The sequence below is a fragment of the Peromyscus californicus genome, unplaced genomic scaffold (genome assembly GCF_007827085.1).
Source record: "Peromyscus californicus insignis strain IS unplaced genomic scaffold, ASM782708v3 Scaffold_7__1_contigs__length_154581171, whole genome shotgun sequence".
Classification (NCBI taxonomy): Eukaryota; Metazoa; Chordata; class Mammalia; order Rodentia; family Cricetidae; genus Peromyscus; species Peromyscus californicus.
Window position 1 is genome coordinate 64,799,156 of NW_026294595.1, and position 20,477 is coordinate 64,819,632.

General features: G+C 38.7%; 1 protein-coding gene across 1 annotated transcript; it reads right to left on the minus strand.

Moving 5' to 3' along the window:
• Positions 1–16,375: 16,375 nt before the first annotated feature.
• LOC128100922 (olfactory receptor 4C15-like) lies at positions 16,376–17,359 on the minus strand. The gene has a single exon (XM_052723662.1). It carries the CDS (start codon positions 17,339–17,341, stop codon positions 16,376–16,378), a length of 966 nt encoding a protein of 321 aa, XP_052579622.1. The 5' UTR covers positions 17,342–17,359.
• Between the last annotated feature and the right edge of the window lie 3,118 nt (positions 17,360–20,477).

Sequence of the window (20,477 nt, forward strand, 5' to 3'; positions counted from 1 at the left end):
TGATCTGTCCAAGACCTTTATCATGAAGGGGTGTTGGATATTGTCAAAAGGCTTTCAGCATCTAATGAGATGATCATGCTCTGTTTCTTTCAGTTTGTTCATATGATGCATCACATTGACAGATTTTCCTATCTTGAACCATCCCTGCATCTCAGGGATGAAGCCTACTTAGTCATGGTGGATAATTTTTTGATGTGTTCTTGGATTTGGTTTGCCAGTATTTTATTGAGTATTTTTGCATCAATGTTCATGAGGGAGATTGGTCTGTGATTCTCTTTCTTATTTACAATTTCGTGTGGTTTTGGTATCCTCTTTTTATGAGGTCGGAGACACCCTGACTCCGACCTCATAAAAAGAGTTTGGCAAAGTTCTTTCTGTTTCTCTAGTGGTGAACAATGTGCAGAATATTGGTATTAGCTCTTGTTTGAAATTCTGGTAGAATTATGCACTGAAACCATCCGGCCCTAGGCTTATTTGGGTTGGGAGACTTTTAATTATTGTTTCTATTTCCTTAGGGGTTGTTGGACTGTTTAAATAGTCTATCTGTGTAGAAGGCTGCAAATAGATCCGCATCTGTCACTGTGTACAAAACTTAAGTCCAAGTGGATCAAAGACCTCAACATAAATCCAGTTACTCTGGACCTGATAGAAGAGAAAGTAGGAAGTAGTCTTGAATGTATTGGCATAGGAGATCACTTCCTAAATATAACACCAGTAGCACAGATACTGAGAGAAACAACCAATCAATAGAACCTCTTGAAACTGAGAAGCTTTTGTAGAGCAAAGGATACAGTCAACAAGGCAAAGTGACAGCCTACAGAATGTGAAAGGTGTTCACCAACCCCACATCTGACAGAGGACTGATATCCAGAATATATAAATAACTCAAGAAATAAGACATCAAATTGCACAACAGTCCAATTAAGAAACGGGCTATAAAACTAAACAGAGAATTCTCAACAGAGGAAACTCAAATGGCTGAAAGATATTTAAGGAATTTCTCAACATCCTTAATTATCAGGGAAATGCAAATCAAAACAACTCTGAAATACCACCTTATGCCTGTCAGAATGGCTAAGATCAAAAACATTGAAGACACCTTATGCCGGAGAGGATGTGGAGCTAGGGGAATACTCCTCCACTGCTGATGGGAATGCAAGCTTGTACAACCAATTTGGAAATAAATATGGCACTTTCTTCGAATATTGGGAATCAATTTCCCCCAAGATCCAGCTATACCACTCAGGCATATACCCACAGAACGCTCAATCATACCACAAGGGCACTTGCTCAGCTATGTTCATATCAGCATTGTTTGTAATAGTCAGAACCTAGAAACAATATAGATGCCCTTCAACGGAAGAATGGATAAATAAAATGTGGTACTTATACACAATGGAATACTGCTCAGCAGAGAAAAACAATGACATCATGAGGTTTTCAGGCAAATGGATGGATCTAGAAAAAATCATCCTGAGTGAGATAACCCAGACTCAGAAAGACAAACATGGTATGTACTCACTCATAGGAGGATACTAGATGTAAAACAAAGATGACTAGACCCTCTCACATCTCCAGGGAGGCTCCCTAGAAAACAGGACCCCAAGAAAGACACAGGGATCAGCCAATGACAGAAAAATAGATGAGATCTATATGAACAACATGGACATGAGTCGGGGTAATGAAGGGCAAGGGTCAAGGGAAAGAGAGCTTAGGAAAGCAGGAGATCCCAGCTAGATCAAGAACAGAGAGGGAGAACAAGGAATAAGAGACCATGATAAATGAAGACCACATGAGAATAGGAAGAAGCAAAGTGCTGGAGAGGCCCACAGAAATCCACAAAGATACCCCCACAATAAACTACTGGCAATGGTCGAGAGACAGCCCAAACTGACCTTTTTCTGGTGATAGGATGACCTAACACCCTAATTGTCATGCTAGAAACCCCATCCAATGACTGAGGGAACCAGATGCAGATATCCACAGCCAGGCCCCAGGTGAAGCTCCAAGAGTCCAACTGTTGTTGAGACCAAGGTTGGATAAAGCACAGGGACAAATAGCCAAACGAATGGAAACACATGAACTATGAACCAATAGTTGAGGAGCCCCCAACTGGATCAGACCCTCTGGATAAGTGAGACAGTTGATTAGCTTGATCTGTTTAGGAGGCATCCAGGCAGTGGGACCGGGTCCTGTACTCAGTACATGAGTTGGCTGTTTGAAACGTGGAGCTTATACAGGGACACATGGCTCAGCCTGGAAGGAGGGGACTGACCTGCCTGGACTGAATCTACCAGATTGAAATCAATCCTCAGGGGAGTCTTTGCCCTGGAGGAGATTGGAATGGAGGGTGGCCTGAGGGGAAGGTGGGGGGGGGCAGGACGGGGGAGAACAAGGGAATCGGTGACTGATATGTAAAATTAAATTAAATTATAAAAGAAAAAAGAAATAAATAAAACCATATTTTAGATTAAACTGAGTGACATCTCTGAAAGAAGACAGTTATGGAATGAGTGAGTCAACAATGATCTCTAAGCTTTCCTTTTTTAAAGGAATACTCAAAGGAGCACAAGAATCTTGTGTTAAAGAATCATGAAAAAGTCATGCTGGGTAATGTAAATGTTGGAATATCCCCATGACAGAGTATAATCTTCTTCATGATATAGTGTGGACAGCAGTATCCAAAAGGAAAATTTATTTAGTTCAATCTTCAATGACATTTGCTGTTTTCCTACGCAGTATTTAAACATTTTTGTAGATATATCCAGACTGCTTAAGGATGGTGATAATATGATTTGATAGAAATGTCTCAATGGATCCTAATTGTTCACACCTAACACTTTCATCTCAGTTTGAATAAATGAAATACTTTAGGACTGTTTTCACTATTTACCTTATTACATTTTGATTCTTTCAAAGCAATTCACTCATAATCTGTCAGCAAACATTTGACTACTATGAACAATGCAATAATATGCATTTTAAAATATATCTCTTTGGAATACAGTTCATAAACTGCAATACATGGCAATACTTAGCTGCCTATGATGATATCATATACTCTACACATAGTTAAGGAAATTCAGTCTGTGGGCCACAAAGAATAACAGCTATTTGTAAACCAGCTTAGTAATTTGTGTACTATAAGGAAATGAGTGATTTAATGAATGCTCTATTATGTCTTTGTCGTTCTAAATAGGTAAATAGATGAATTTAAAAACCATAACAATCTTGAATTTACATTTTTAGATCTATTTTTAAATGTCAACTGGTTCAGGTCATCACATTTGAAACATTTCTTAAGCACTAAAATAGACTAATATTCTTGAAAAAATACTTTATATGAGATGCAAAGCCTTAGTATTATTCATAAAATATTAACATATCTGATCTAGAAATTTAAATTTGATTATATGAGTATTATAATATGTAATTAAAAACATTTATTTGATAATTCCTAAAAACATACTTTAATTAAAGATGAGTTGCCAAGCCTACCAGAAGTACAAAAATGAAACTTTAAAACACTGTGTGAAGTGTTATAGTTCTTTCTTTCCTAGAATGTCACCTGGGAACATAAAATAGATTGGCCTCCCTAACCATATCTTTAATAGACCTTCTATAGTCAGATTCTGCATGCAAAGTCTTTGAAATATAAGAGAATTTTTGGATATGAAATTATGACCTCCATAATAAAAGAATTATTTTCAGTATACATCATAATTTAAAAATTAACTACTTTGCAGATAATCAGAGATGCATAGGCACATGCCTGTTACTTCTCAGTGTTATTATTAAATCTGGCTGGAAAAATATATGCACATGATGCTCATGAAGATTCTTTTTTCAAAACAATCTCTTGCACAGAATCCTTAGAATGTCATCTTCTGCTTCAGGCATATGCAGCTGGAAGAGGACAGAGCATCCCCAGAGATGCCTGGCACACTGTGGTCAGTATCTCCTGCCCACATGGTCTCTTGGTCTCCAAGGCTGATGCAATCTTTTAATTGTTTGCAGTGCTTGTTGCCAAAACCATTCCTACACTAACAGGCCTGTTGTTTATCAACTCCCCAATGATGGATTCTAGCAGTCAACAATTTTTGGCAAGAAGCTTCAGAGTTGGGCTACTGAAAATAACTCTTGCAAACAGGGCCCAATTACCCAAGCATAGCAAAAGATTCTCTGAGCTCATTATGTTGGCAGCCTTGGGTGATGTTTTAGTCTCCAGTGCCCTGCCTGATCATGATCTGTCATTAATGCAGTTTACTTCTTTCCTTTCTCCCCATTTGTGAATCCATGCCAACTCTGTTTTTACAGTATCTGCTTCCGGAGATGACTTCCCCCGCTCCTTTCATACAGAGCATGGCCACACTCATTCAAAACCTAGGTGTTCCTAGGAAGTTCTTGTATTTATATTCAAGGTACCTAAGAACATTCTGTGATTTGTACACATTTTTTCTTAAACTTGAGATCTTATTGCAGGCCTCTAAATAGGGATATCCTGAGGCTTTGCCTCAGCCAATTATTAATCTCAACTTCAACATTTGCCTCAGCTAATTACTAAACTTGACTTCAACATTTGACAGGTTGAAATTGAAATGCTTACATGACTGTCATTTCTTACATCTCTACACTTCAACAATACAACTGTACATGTTACTATCATTTCCAGGCTTCACAATGGTACTATTACCACTAGTCACAGATATATGATTTGTTGTCAATCTATAAATATGTATTCTCCAATATTTATGAACAGCCTGCTTGTAATCAATGTGATTTTAAATCAAACATTAACTATATTGATATTCTAGTAATAATAATAATAAACAGCTTGTCTTCCAACATTTAAGCATAATCAAAACACACATAACTGTACCTTACATTGAATCATATCAAGGTCAAACATGAACAGGGTCACCAGCAAACTAAAATTACACAAGCTTCCCTCACTTCAGTTTTAAAACAATGCCATGTTGAAAAGCAATGAATACTCTTTTATGTTCCTTTCACAAGCTAATTAATAAAATGTCCTAATGAGAGAAGGGCAGTATTATGATACTGGACTATGTTAAAGTTTAGATCAGGAGTGTCCTCTAGAATGCCTGTGCTAAAGGTTGGTCATCAGCCTGTGAGACTAATGGGGAATGACAGAACATTCAGGTGGTAAGTCTATGTTCTAGAAGGAATTTGGTTCATATATGTGTACACTTGAGTAAATACTGGGTTCCTGCCTCTCTTCATGATCCAAGAATAAATAAACCCTTTCTATTCATGCTTTCAACATAATTTACTGTTCTGCTACATGCCCAAAGCAACTGATCCAAGGAAACATGGAGTGAAGCCTATAAAACTGTAAATCACTTTAAACCATTCTTTTGTTTAAATTGTTTTCCTTGGGCATTTTGTGAATGTAATGTAAATTTTACTAACATATATCCTTACCCAATTATATGCATGTGCAGACACATACAATCCCTTAAGGGACATAAAATTAATGCTGTATTAATAATTTTGATTTGCTTTAGGTAAAGAATGAGAGAGAATTATTATATTAAATATTATATATTATTGTACTATAAGACTATTGAAAGGAGACTATTATTTCTCTAATAATATTATATAAAAATGTTTCCAGGGTGGGCTAGAGAAAAGAAAGAAGACAAAGAAAAGTCTTGGGTCATTTCCTACTTCTACCCAGCAAACAAATGAAAAAAGAAAAACATGTGATCATCTCATTAGATGAAGAAAAGTCTTCTGACAAAAATCCCACACCCCTTCTTGATAAAAGTCCTGGATATATTAAATATACAAGGGACACACCTAAACATAAAGAAGGCAGGCTACACCAAGCCTATAGCCTACATCAAATTAAATGGAGAGAAACTCAAAGGAATTCCACTGAAATTAGGAACAAGATAAGACTGTCTACTCTCTAACAAGAATGATAAATATGATATGTATTTGATTACAAATGCATATTAGCTATTAAGTAAATGATAACCAAGTTTTTACAACCAAATGCATAATATCTGTGTACTTTATTTGAGGTTGATATTGGATAGCCTCACCACTTTGATATCTGGGAATGGCCCAAATTCAGGTGATATCACAAGTGCCAGTGGGGATGAATATATGGGAAATACATTCACATTACAAGATAAAGATTTTTGAGTCATATGACATTCATATGACCTAGAAAGTTTCAAAAGTCGGTGTCTTAGTTAGGGTTTCTATTGCTGTGAAGAGACACCATGACCATGCCAACTCTTATAAAGGAAAAACATTTAATTGAGTTGGCTTACATTTTCAGAGCTTTAGTCCATTATCATCATGGTGCAACATGGTGGTATGCAGGCAGATATGGTGCTAGAGAAAGAGCCCAGTGTCCTACATCTTGACTTGTAGGCAACAGGAAGGGTTCTTTATCACTGGGCATGGCTTGGTCATATATGAGACCTCAAAGTCTGCCTCCAAAGTGACACACTTCCTCCAACACACCTACCCCAACAAGGCCACATCTCCTATTAATGCTAATCCCTTTGGGGGCCATTTTCTTTCAAACTACTACATTCCACTCCTTAGTCCACAAGGGCTTGTGTTGTTTATTATGCAGCACAATGTTATTCATTAAGCAGCACTGTTTACAATGTGAGAAAAGCCATGAGGCACAACAAAACCCAGTATAAGAGTTTATTAAGGGAAGGGAAGAGAAGGGGGTGCTTAGGCCTATTGAAAGATTATGCAGGAAGAGGGGTAGGGGTATGTGGGACCCGCTGTTTTTGATTCTGCCGCACATGTGCATATGGGCTTACATAGCTACGCCATACATGCACCATAGATTATGTGATCTGTAACACACAGATTACACAGGATATAAGGCCCTGGGATGATTAATTGTTTTGCGAGTACATGTGTGGTCATGGGGGAGTGGCTAGGAATTCTATCATTCCAGATTCTTTGTTCTAGTAAAAATGACTGGTGAACAGGAATAGAGGTGACATGTCTCCCAAAACTGCTTCCTGCTGATTCAGTGGGTGTTGGTTAACTCTTTGGGGTAGGAAAGGGGAATGCTGAGGTAGCCAGACTTACTAAGGTAGTGGGTTGTCCTCTGCTGCATTAGGAATCACCCATCCTCTTTTGCTGCTTAGGGCTCTGTGGCTGTTTGGGTCTGACAAGGTGCTGGCAAGGCAGAAGAGTTAGTTTAGAAAAAGTTTTATGTTGGGGGGCTCCCCAAAGTGAGGAAGTGGGGTCCCAGGACCAAGAAAGTTTAAATTATACTTCTCTGGAGTGGATCTGATCTGTCCAGGTAGATTCAAGCTGGCTCTGGAGCTCTGGAGAATTTTTAAACATATTAAGAAGCAGCCACAGGGAAATGGCAAGGAAAAGGAAATGTCAGAGCTAGTGGGCTGGGTGACTAGGAGGAGGAGAAAATGTGTTGCTGATGAGTCTGGAGTGAGGCAAATGGGGGGAACAAATGAAATAAAAGCTCCTACCTTAGCTAGAAATTTTCTTCCTACTAGGGGTACAGGACAGGTTGGTACAACTAAAAATGTGTGGGTGAGAGGGGTACCCATGAAAATAAAATGAAGTATATTTTCAGGGGTCTGGTGAAGTGGGTAAGGCTGGCCCCCTACCCCAAAAATAGGGAAACAAGAAGGAGAGGAGGGATCCCAAAACTCCCTCAGGACTGAGTAAGTGGCTCTGGTGTCCAAAAGAAAGGAAATGGATCACCTTAATACTGTAATGGCTATCCTGGGTTCCCTGTGAGAGATGGCTGTGGTCAGGCTGGGAATAGGGCACCTTCAATCCTTGCCCAACACCAAGCCTAGGAGATCAGCTGGAGGGTGGTCTTCATTTGATGTCCCCATGCCACAAGGTGCATAGGGCCAGTCAGCTGACCAGTGTTCCTCTTGGTAGCACTTTAGACAAGGCCCAGTTGTTGGACCACATTGGGCACAGCTTGCATGAACCCAGTTGCCCTCTCAACCACATTTAAAACAGGAACCTGGAAGCTTTCAGGATGCTGGTGGGATAATGTGTGCCAGCATTTAGCAGTTCTGTTTACGGGCTTTCTCATCTCTCCATGGTAAACCATAAATGCCACCACTAAGACTTCTGGCTTTGAGGTCGGAGGCACTCTCTCCAGATGCTTACATTTATTCCCGATGTCAGGGAAGTTCTGTAAGACAAAGTGGGTCATAAGGAGCTGTCTGCCCTTTGGGCTCTCAGGATCTCCTTATATTGATTTATGTTTTTTAGCTTTTCATAGTTTACTGCTTTGAGGGTAGCCTTATGAAAGCCTGCCAGGAGGCAGGTTATAAACCTATTCTTAGCTAGAGAGCCATCTGCAATATTATTATCCCAATGTAAGTCCTAATTGGGAACCACCTCAGACCCAGGTGGATGAGGAGCTCTAGTTTGATGAACCTCATCTGCATGTATCCTAGCCTGCTCCCAAACTCATCTGCACTCCTCAAGCAGTAGGTTATTAGAAAGTGTCAGAGCATGTGGGCAGGAAAGAAGGAATCAAGAAGGAAGGTTTAGAGCTTAGATAAAAGAAAGCTTGGATATAAGCTGGCAGAAGTTAGAAAATCCCTGTAAAATATTGGGGTCCAATGAGCTAGTAGGTGGCCATTTTTATTGTTATCTAAGGGATATTTGAGCCATTTCTCAGAGGAGGAGTGGAACTGATAGGAGGAAGCCTTATTTCCCATGGCTGCAGCAGACAAGAAATAATAATAAAAAAAAATGTGATCCAGTCTAAAATCTGATGCATCCCAAGGTCAAGTGAGGATCAACGATTGGCACTAATCACCCAATGCTTTGTCAAGATAAAAGGGTGAGAGCCAGGGCTTACATAGCATGAGGACCCCCCAGGGGTCTGACAGTATTTAATGCTTCATCAAGCAAGAGAATGAGGCAGGTCATATGCAGCCAAAGGATGCAGTCAGAAGATGGGGGTCTGACAGTGAGAACAATATCTCAGACTGTAGTTGTGATAATTATTTGGTGAAATATGATATTTTATTTGTATGTTAATAAAGTTTGCCTGGAGATCAGAGGTCATAGCTATAAACAGAAGTCAGGTGGTGGTAGCACACATCCCTAATCCAATCACATGGCAAGCAGAGTCTCTGTGTTCAAGGACACAGGCAAGCATGGTGACAAGAGCCTTTAATCCCAATACCAAACATAGAGACCTGGAGGTCTGTATAGACAGGCAGTGACTAGGAAGTCATGTGGCTGGGCTTAGAGCCAATGAGAAGGCAGAACAGAAAGGCAATAAAAACACAGGTCAGACAGGAAGAAACTCTCTCTGTGGAAGCTGAGTCTGGTGGTAAGCTAAAGCTAGTCATGTCTATTTGCTCTGATCTCTTTGGCTATTTCCTCTCTATTTGGCTCTGCGTTTCTTATTTAATAAGACTGTTTAGAAATTTGTCTACACTTTTTCACAAATTTCCAATTTAGCTAGGTGAGATCTTGCCCTGAGGTCACCACTCCCTTTATTCCATGCTCCTACTAGTATGGCCCATTAAGCAGCACTTAAAGTGTCCAACTGCTTTTCTATCCGCAGTCCCAGGGATCATAGTCCTTCACACAAAAGCATGGTCAGAGCCGGGCGGTGGTGGCGCACGCCTTTAATCCCAGCACTCGGGAGGCAGAGCCAGGCGGATCTCTGTGAGTTCGAGGCCAGCCTGGACTACCAAGTGAGTTCAAGGAAAGGCGCAAAGCTACACAGAGAAACCCTGTCTCGAAAAACCAAAAAAAAAAAGCATGGTCAGGCCTATAACAACAATACCTCACTCCTGATACAATCTTCTGTCTTACTTAGGGTTTCTATTGTTGTAAAGAGACACCATGACCATGGCAACTCTTATAAAGGAAAAATGTTTAACTGGAGTGCCTTATATTTTTGAAGGTTTTGTCCATTCTCACCGTGGTGCAACATGGTAGTATTCAGGTAGATACAGTACTGGCAAAGTAGCTGAGTGTCCTGCATCTTGACTTGTGGGCAACAGAAAGTTGTTCATGTCACTGGGCATGGCTTGAGCATATATGAGACATCAAAGCCCATCTCTACAGTGACACTTCCTCCAACAAGACCAAACCTATTCCAACAAAGTCACACCTTCCATTAATGCTACTCCCTTTGGGGGGCATTTTATTTCATCACAGTCAGTGTCTTAGTTGGGGTTTCTATTGCTATAATGAAACATCAAAACCAAAAAGTAAGTTGGGAGGAAAGAGTTTAAATAAAGCATGCACTTATATAGCACGGTTTCTCATCAAATGAAGTTAAGACAAGAGACAAAACTCAAACAAGGCAAGAACTTGAAGGTAGAAGCTGATGTAGAGGCCATGGAAGGGTGCTGCTTATTGGCTTGCTCCTCATGGCTTACTGATCCTGCTTAGTTATAGAACCTAGGATCACCATCCCAGGAATGGCACAAACAACAATGAGGTAGACCTTCTCCCATCAATCACTACATAAGGTAATGTTCTACAGGTATGCCTTGAGCCTGATATAGAGACAGTTTCTTAATTAAGATTCCCTCCGCTTGGATGACTTTTTCTAGCTTCAAGCTGACAAAAAAAATTATCTAGCCAGTCAGGCTTGCTCCTTTCCCAACAAAATACTCTATGGGATACATTTCATACTACAAGAACAAGGTCTTAATTCCAAGCCCAAAAACTATATAAAGAATCCAGAAATAATTGTATACTTATAATCACAGAGCTATGGAAACAGAGACAGGTTAATTCCTAAGGCTCACTCACCAGCCAGCCTAACTAATTGGAATGTTCTTCACAAATGAGAGACAATGGCTCAAGAAAACTAGAAGGATGACTCCTGAGACACAACACTGAATGTTGACCTCTTCTCTTCATGAACACAAGCACACAGTGAATATGCACAGCTGTAGATGTTTGTGCTTATATGCAGGCACACACACACACACACACACACACACACAAACACACACCTCTTGGATTCCTTTCATAGATTTGATTTACTAATGTGTTTCAGATGGTTGAGTCCATGCCTGGCATATACAAGGTGCTGGATTATGTGCCAATGCTTCAAGAACAAGGCACAATGCCAAATGACTGAATCTTGGCACTTTGTAGATGGAGGCAGGATATCCAATTAAGGGCATAACTAACTAAAACACTCAAGGAGAACCTGAGCTTTTGAAACATACTCTTTCTCTTGCTCTGTGTGTGTGTGTGTACGTATATGTACATGTACACATATACATAAATATTTAATATGTGTCGAATACATGCACATATATACTATATTCTAGAGATTTATATGTCCCTAGATTTTTTAAATTTACTCTTTAACATTGGAAATCATTTATTTAAATTTATTTAAATACTTATAGTAACAAAAATGAGCTAATTTAGTGTGAGCTCAAGAGATGTATTGTCCAAGAGCTAAAAATATGAGAATGGTTTTCACCATGTGTATGGAAATTCAGCTTAGGAATCAGAATGAAAACCTAAATCAGCAATTGTTATAGAAAGAATTTTGTCAAACCATAAACTAAACAAGTAAGAATGAAAAGTACTGAGTAACCCTCCCTCAGCATTTGTTTTTTCCCAAGAAAAGTATTAGGAATTCCTCTCCTTGTGCATCACTGGCAGAGTCTACACAGAGTTGTGAGAGGATAAAACTATAAGCAGGTACTTGTTTTTAAGTTTGAATTTGACATAAATCTGTATCCATCACTATACTGTCCTGAGTAAGGTTTTCTTGTTTTGTGTTTCAAAATGTGGATCCAAAGAATCATAAAACAATTCAACCAGAATTAGTTTTCCTCATTAGTACTTGTAAATAAAGGGACTGATCAGGAGTAAAAAATCGTTTTTTGGAGAGAAAAAGACATCAAGAATCAAACCCTGTTAGGAGGAAGAAAGATGATGGAGCACAGAAATGGAGAGGGGAGCCCTATTAAAGTCCCTGTGCTTCTGTTACCCATGTGGTCATATGTAATACATAAGCATGTTTCAGATGATCCTTTACACCCTAATCATCATCCCTCATGAAATCTTCCTTCCAAATATTGATGAAAACTTATGCCACATTCATTTTGAGGGAAAACTGTACCCTTTTACTTTGAACTGGCATGAAATATTATGAAAAGAACAAATGGATTTTTTAGTATTGTTTCTATAATACATGTTTAATTGGCATTTCATCTTTATTGATATAACAAGAGAAATTCTTTTTTCTGAAAAACACATTAATTTCAGAAACCACATGGCTGCTGAGATTAATAAGACTCAACTAAGAGGTTGATATGTAATATGTGGCTCAACTTTTTGGTTTTTTGTTCTCTGGCTACCTTGTTACTATAGGAACTGGGGAAATTGGGTCCCTCCATTTTCATATGTTGCTAGTATGGGGTTGCTTAAGTGTTCTCCTTCTTGATACTTGAATAAAAATATCTTCCCCAATCAATTCCTGTATCAATTCAGTACAAAAGTGTATCTCATCTGTCAGTAGAGGAACACACATGATTGATTTAATCAAATTACATATCTCAATAAATTAAAGATGGTGCTCACACTATGCAGTTGCTACTGATAATCCCACACTGAATGCTGGCATCCTATTACACAAAAACATCTACAACTGAGGTTCTGTGAAGTCTTTCCTATGTGCTTGTCTTGAGCCCTGGTTATTTCCAGGAGTCACTGAAATCTATAAAATGATTTTAATTGTGCTTAGTGTAGAGTGAATGACAAATAACTAGATACATAAATTCCCTTTCAATTGTTCTAACATTACTACAACATAAGGAAGCACAAATTTCAAATCTCTATGATATACGCTTGAAAATAATGGGTTGCCAGCTAAGAACTGATACTTAAAATGAACACATCATTTCTGACCCTTTTAAGATTTTTTGCGAGTAACAGACATGACTTGTTCTGTACAAAGGAAAACCCAGAATGTTTTTTATTAAAATCATTTTGGCTTCTTTACTGATATGGTGATGCTAAGCATCTTGAAGGCACTGCCTGCCAAACTTCCAGTGACTGGATGGCTTGGACTGACCCTTCACTGCCCATGGTGAAATTTGCCATTCAACTCTTACCTGTGTCTTTTACATGGTTAATGTTTGAATTCCTTGTTGTTAGGTTTAGTGTTTGAATTACTTGTTGTTAAAGTTTGGTGTTTGAATTCCTTGTTGTTATGGGCCCTACACTGAAGGCTAGAACTGGGATAATGTAACAATTCCTATAGAAGCTGATGAAATAAGAATAAAACTTGCTATTATGAATAATGCTGATATGAAGATAGTTGAGTATGTGTCCTTGTGGTAAGATTGAGCATACCTTGGGTATATGACCAAGAGTGGTATAACTGGGTCTTGAGGAAGACTTGTTCCCAATTTTCTGAGAAACCACCATACTGATTTCCAGAGTGGCGGTAAAAGTTTGCATTCCCACCAACAGTGGAGGAGTGTTCCCCTTGCTCCACATCCTCTCCAACATAAGCTGTCTTCGGTGTTTTTGATCTTAGCCATTCTGACAGGTGTGAGATGGTATCTCAGAGTTGTTTTGATTTGCATTTCCTTGGTGACTAAGGATGTTGAGCAGTTCCTTAAATGCCTTTCAGCCATTTGAGATTTTTCTGTTGAGAATTCTCTGTTAAGCTCTGTAGCCCATTTTTTAAATTGGATTGTTCAGTATTTTGATGTCTAGTTTTTTTGAGTTCTTTATATATTTTGGAGATCAGCCCTCTGTCAGATGTGGGGTTGGTGAAGATCTTTTCCCATTCTGTAGGCTGTTGTTTTGTCTTATTGACTATGTCCTTTGCTCTACAAAAGCTTCTCAGCTTCAGGAGGTCCCATTGATTAACTGTAACTCTCAGTATCTGTGATACTGGTGTTGTATTTCAGAAGTGGTTTCCTGTACCAATGTGTTCAAGACTGCTTCCTACTTTCTCTTCTATCAAGTTCAGTGTAACTGGATTTATGTTGAAGTCTTTGATCCACTTGGAATTGAGTTTAGTGCATGGTGACAGATATGGATCTATTTGCAATCTTCTGCATTTTGACATCCAGTTATGCCAGCACCACTTGTTGAAGATGCTTTTTTGGCTTCTTTGTTGAAAATCATATGTTCATAGTTGTGAGGATTAATGTCAGGGTCTTCAATTTGATTCCATTGGCCCACATGTCAGTTTTTATGCCAGTACCTGGCTGTTTTTATTACTATAGCTCTATAGTAGAGCTTGAGGTCAGGGATCATGATGCCTCCAGAGGCTGCTTTAATATACAGGATTCTTTTAGCTATCCTAGCTCCGGGAATCCAATTGATGAGAGAGAGTAGAGATACTGCAGGCAAGGGACATTGAGATCATTATGGGAGGATGTGCAGAGATGATCGGCCACACTAGTGGAAGCCCATGAACTGTGGACTGATGGATGTAGAGCCCCCATGGGACTGGACTAGGCCCTCTGGATATAGAAGATGGTTGTTTGGCTTGAACTGTTTGGGGGGTACCCAGGCAGGGTGATCGGGATCTGTCCCTGGTCTATGGGCAGGCATCTAGAATCCGGTGCCTGCTGTGTGATACCTTGCACAGCCTTGGTGCAGTGGGAAGGGGCTTAGACCTGCCTAGACTCAGTGTGCTGGGCTCTGCTAACTCCCCATGGGAGACAATGATTTGAGGGAAGTGGAGATGTGTGGTGGCTTGGGAAAATGGGAAGGGGGTTGGGTGGAGGGAGGAGGGGGAAGCTGTGGATAGTATGTGGAGTGAGTAGAAAATTTCTTAATAATGAAAAATGGAAAAAAAGGAATAAAACTTATGGTAGTTCCCTAGGAGAATCAGCTATGCAAAAAAAAAATGAGTCTTCTACAGAAACTTTTACTTAAGTAGTATTAGTAAGCATGAGACATAGGATCTGAAAAATCATTAAAGAAGAAAAACTTAGGGAAATTTCAGAAGCTGCCAAACTATAACTGAATCATTCGATTTTCATGTTCTGCCTCAGAAACACAGAACTAGCATGGACAGGAAAAGCTTTTGATTAAAAAACTAATGACAAGCCTTGGTATCCTCCTGAAGGCAAAGTAAGCAGTTTTAGGAATCTTATGTTTTTCTACTTTTTTCAGGGTTGTAATAAAGATAGGGACTATATTAAACAAGAGTTTATGACAAAGACACAAAGAGAAACATTCTGGCTGAGTGAACTGCCTGGTTTCCTGAGAGACTTGTTGGATCAGGACTTTGCTGATATTGTAGAAAAAATAAAGGGCAGAGCACAGTACTTCAAAAGTCAGAAGAAAGTATGTTGGTCTCATGTCTGAGATGAAAGAAAATAGAAAAAGGAAAAGAAAAAATTGAACAAGAAACTGAGGGATTAGGTTTCCATAGAAAGTTCAGATATTCATTATAGTAGATTGACAGAAAATTACAAGAGAAGTTTAATATAATAGTTAGTCGGAAATAACTTCTGTTAACTTGGTCAAACATTAATAGAGACATTCTGTCTAGTATTCTGTAACTGCAAGGCTTTACAACATTGATTTTAAGGAAAAAGTCATTGAGTTTAAAAAGAAATGATTTTAGGTCAAGATCATGATGGAGAAACTCATAGAGACAGATGACCCAAGCTAGTTGGAGCTCACTGACTCTGGAATGACAGCTGGGAAATCTGCATGGGACTGAACTAGGTCCTCTGAATGTGTATGACAGTTGTGTGGCTTGAACAGTTTGTGGGACCCCTAGAAGTGGGGCCAGAATTTATCCTTAGGACATTCATTGGCTTTTTGGAGCCTATTCCCTGTGGAGGCATACCTTGCTCAAACTTGATGCAGAGGGGAGTGGCTTGGCCTTGCCTCAACTTGATGTGACAGACTTTGTTGATTCACCATGGGAGACCTTACTCTCTCTGAGGAATGCAGATGGGAGGTAGGGTGGGGGAATGTTGGAGGCAAATGGGAGGAAGAGGGAACTGTGGTTGGTATGTAAAAAAGCTTTTAAACTAAAAAAAGAAAAAAATGATTTTATAATGTTTTATGAATTAAAATATAGATTTTAGTTCTCATGAAATTTGTTGTTTGTTCATTTGCTTCTTTTACTTTGATATGCTTACATAATCAAAGGAAACTTTAGGAAAAATATGTACCATTAGAAGTTCTTGTAATCAATGATTAAAGTCTATGAGGAAATTTCACATATAAATAAAACCTGTAAGAGAGGCAGATTGTCAGAGTAGGTCAAGACATGCCGAGTTGTGCTTTCTCTCTGTCTATCTCTCGTAAAACCAAACTGAAAGGTGTCCTGCGTCTGATTTCTCCATCTCCATTCTTGCATCCTCCAGCTTCAGACCCTGCCCTCATCAGGAGCTCATCTCCAGCACTGATAATGTTCTATCTCTCTCTTCCCATGAGATACCACCATCAGTCTTTTCCACATTTTCTTCATGGCGCTTTTCATGTCTTTATTCCTAAAAGTGTAAATCACAGGATTGAGCAACGGAGTTAGGATAGTATAAAGTATTGCCACCATTTTGTCAAAATAGAATGTAGATGGAGGCCGTGCATATACAAATATGCATGGAACAAAGCACAAAACCACAACTGCAATGTGGGATCCACAGGTGGAGAGAGCTTTCCATCGTCCTTCAGAACTATGGGCTCTCAGAGAGAACAAGATGACACCATAGGATACTAGCAAAATAGAGAAGATTATTATGCAGATAGACCCACTGTTGGCAACCACCAAAAAGCCAAAGATATGTGTGTCAGTGCAAGCAAGTTCTAGTAATGGGAACAAGTCACACATGAAATGATCAATGACATTGGGTCCACAGAAGGGTAACTGCAAAGTGAAGATAATTTGTATGATAGAATGCAAGAATCCCCCTGTCCATGCTATTCCCATCAGTGTCACACAGAGCTTCCAGTTCATGATGGAAGAGTAGTGCAAGGGCTTGCAAATGGCTACATAACGGTCATAGGCCATGGCTGTCAAGACAATCACTTCTACTGCTGCAAGAAAGTGTTCAGCAAAGAGCTGCGTCATGCATCCTTCAAAGGAGATGGTTTTCTTCTCATAGAGGAAGTCTACAACCATTTTTGGTGTGATGACAGAAGAGAAGCATGCATCCAGTAGTGACAAGAATGCCAAGAAGAAGTACATGGGGATGTCTATCAGTGCTGGGCTACAGACAATGGTCACCACAATTATCATGTTGCCACCAACAGTTGCAATGTAGACAAATAAAAATACAATAAAAACTATTTTCTGGACTTTAGGGTTCTGTGAAAGTCCAAGGAATATAAACTCTCTTACAAAACTCTGGTTTTGCATAATTTCAAGGAGAATGAAGAAGTAAATCTGCAAATATTAGGAAAAATTGCCTCAATTAAGTATATATTATCATCAAAATTTGGGGTAGTACTAAATAATTTTTTTTCCTGGAATTGAGAATAGAAAAACCAAGCGCATTGCCCAACACATATACATACAATCAGCACTAAGTAAATTGAACAGGATACATATATATGCATATAATAGGCTGATAGATGATAGGCAGGTAGGTAGGTAGATAGATAGATAGGCATATACATGTATATATTTACATGTATATTAATAATAAGTAAGGAAAAGACCATGAATCTTAAGGGAAGATTACAGTAAGAGTCTGAAAGGGAAGGAGAAAAGTAAGGGTAGATAACACAGACAAGGTATACATGTATGAATTTGTTTTTAACAAAAGAAAAAAGTCATTTCCTGAATGCAGTATTCAGAGATCATGTAGAATTAAAGTGCTGGCTATTTTCATTCTGCAAAGCATTCACATGTGGTTTGTCCTTGAAATGCTGACATTTATGATTCTCTAGTGGATTCCTGAAGTAGAGTATCAAAAAGCATTGTGAGATATTTACATGTTATACCCACAGAGAATAGACTATGTATTAATCATGTCTGCTATCTACTTGGAATGAGGCAGAGATGAATATTCTGTCATGTCTGATCAGAACATTCATCCACCAACAGAAGAATGGGCAAACTAGAGTTTAGAATGTTATTGGAAATCGTCATCACATTTTAAATTATCTTGAACATCCTGAGGATAATTAGAATCTCAAATGAACTGATTTTTTTCTTAAAAAGCATAAAGACCTACCAGAAATGTTTGTCACTAATTATAATGTGCATGTTCAAAGTGTAGAGATTTTTCTTTTAATTCATTATTTTAAACTGTGCCCAGAGTGTGATATAATAATGCCTTTTGTCATGATAACTGATATATCACAAGTCAAGTAACTGCTTAGAACTTAGCTAACAAGAAGTGGTAGGTTTATTACTACTATTTTTTATTTTATAATTAATTTAATTTTACATATCAGCCACGGATTCCCCTGTCCTCCCTCCTCCCACCCCCCAGCCTCCCCCCCAATCCACTCCCCCTTCCCACCTCCCCCAAGGCAAGGTCTCCTCTGCAGATAGCAGCATTATTTGTAATAGCCAGAACCTGGAAACAAGCTAGATGCCCTTCAACTAAAGAGTGGATAAATAAAATGTGGTACATATACACAATGGAGTACTACTCAGCACAGAAAAACAATGACATCATGAGGTTGGCACGCAAATGGACGGATTGATGCATGTTTATAGAACTACAGTACTCAGCAATGTACTTTTGCCTTAAAGCAACAATTCCCATGTGTTCTCAACCCCAATCTTCACCAGTGTCTATAATACAAACTCCACCTCCACCCATGAGTTATACCTGAAGGAAGAATAGTATAAAACAAACTCTACAGGGTCATTAGATCAGATAATATTCATTTATAATAGTGTGAAAACATCAATATATAAATTAGCAGTGACCAGTATAGCTTCAGGCCAAAGATCAGAAAAAAAACCTTATAGCAAGTAAAAGATCATAGGGCATTATTAATGTTAATGTCACAATAAAACTCATTATTATTTACAATGAACAGATACACAGATACACAAACAAAAAACAAAACTAAACAAAAACAAAACAACTTTAGACTCTGGCAAACATGCTCAGAGTCTAACTCCTCTGTTTGTTATTTATCACATTACTTCAAGGCCTTGAAATCAGACAAGCCTCAGATTTCAGATCTGCAAATGGACAAAATCGTTAAAGTCATCACTAGTTGTCATGTGAGACTAACATAGACACCAATAGAGTCAGACGCTCCAGGAGAAGTGCATGTGAATGCTTAGGCCTAGGTGTTGCATATAGACACACAGAAAACACACTTTCAATTCAACTTCTTGTTTTTGTTTTTTGTTTTTTTGTTTTGTTTTACAAGACAGGGTTTCTCTGTGTAGCTTTGCGCCTTTCCTGGATCTTGCTCTGTAGACCAGGCTGGCATGAACTCACAAAGATCCTCCTGCCTCTCCCTCCTGAGTGCTGGGATTAAAGGTGTGTGCCACCACCACCCAGCTACTTCTTATTTTTGTATGTCCAAACCTTGTAAACAGATGTTTCCTGTCCTAGCTGCCTGTTCCCAAACACCTGGCAACTGCTTCCTAAATTATGATACAGAGGCTTATATCAATTATAAATACCCAACCAATAGCTGAGGCTTATTACTAACTAGCTCTTACACTTAAATTAACCCATAATTCTTATCTATGTTTAGCCATGTGGCTTGGTACCTTTTCTCAGTACGGCAGTTTCATCTTGCTTCTCTGTGTTTGTCAGCAACTCTCTTCCTTGATTCTGCCCTTCCTCTTCCCAGAATTCTACAAGTCTGTCTCTCATACTCAATCTCCTCCTGTCCAGCTATTAACCAATCCACTTTATTATTAACAATGAGCATAATCCACAGCAATGCCTGATGTGTGCTTTCCTTCATATTTATAAATAAATTAAAATATTTTTGTTACATAATTACAGTGAGAGATGGCATTTTTAAATGCAAACGTTTTATTTCCTTAGTAATTATCAAGTTCAGTGCTATATTGCCCACAGACTACCACATCTATTCCTATTTATCATAGCCTTATTTTGCAAAAGAAAGACAAATTGGATAGGAAGCTAAAAGGAAATCAAATCTCAATACTAATCTAGAATAATGTAAATATTACCTTTCATTAATGCTTATCTTTTTTCTCCTAAGAGCAAGAAAATTTTAATATAAATATTCATTAGTTGTAGCCTACAGACATAGATTCTCAGCAAAGTGCCTGCAGCACAAGCATGAAAACCTCAGAATCCAGATATACTCGAGGCATGGTGGCCCACTCCTTTATTCCCCATGCTTGACAGGCTGATCTTGCAGCTTCCTTACCAGCCAGGTGAGCTACAGATGAGCTTCAGGTTAAGTGAGAAATCCTGTTTCAAAAACATATTAAAGTGAGGATCAATTATGACAAACACCTGACATCAAACCAATGCCTCTACATATAGGTACACACATGCATAAGCATACTTGCATACATATGAGGACATTCACACAAG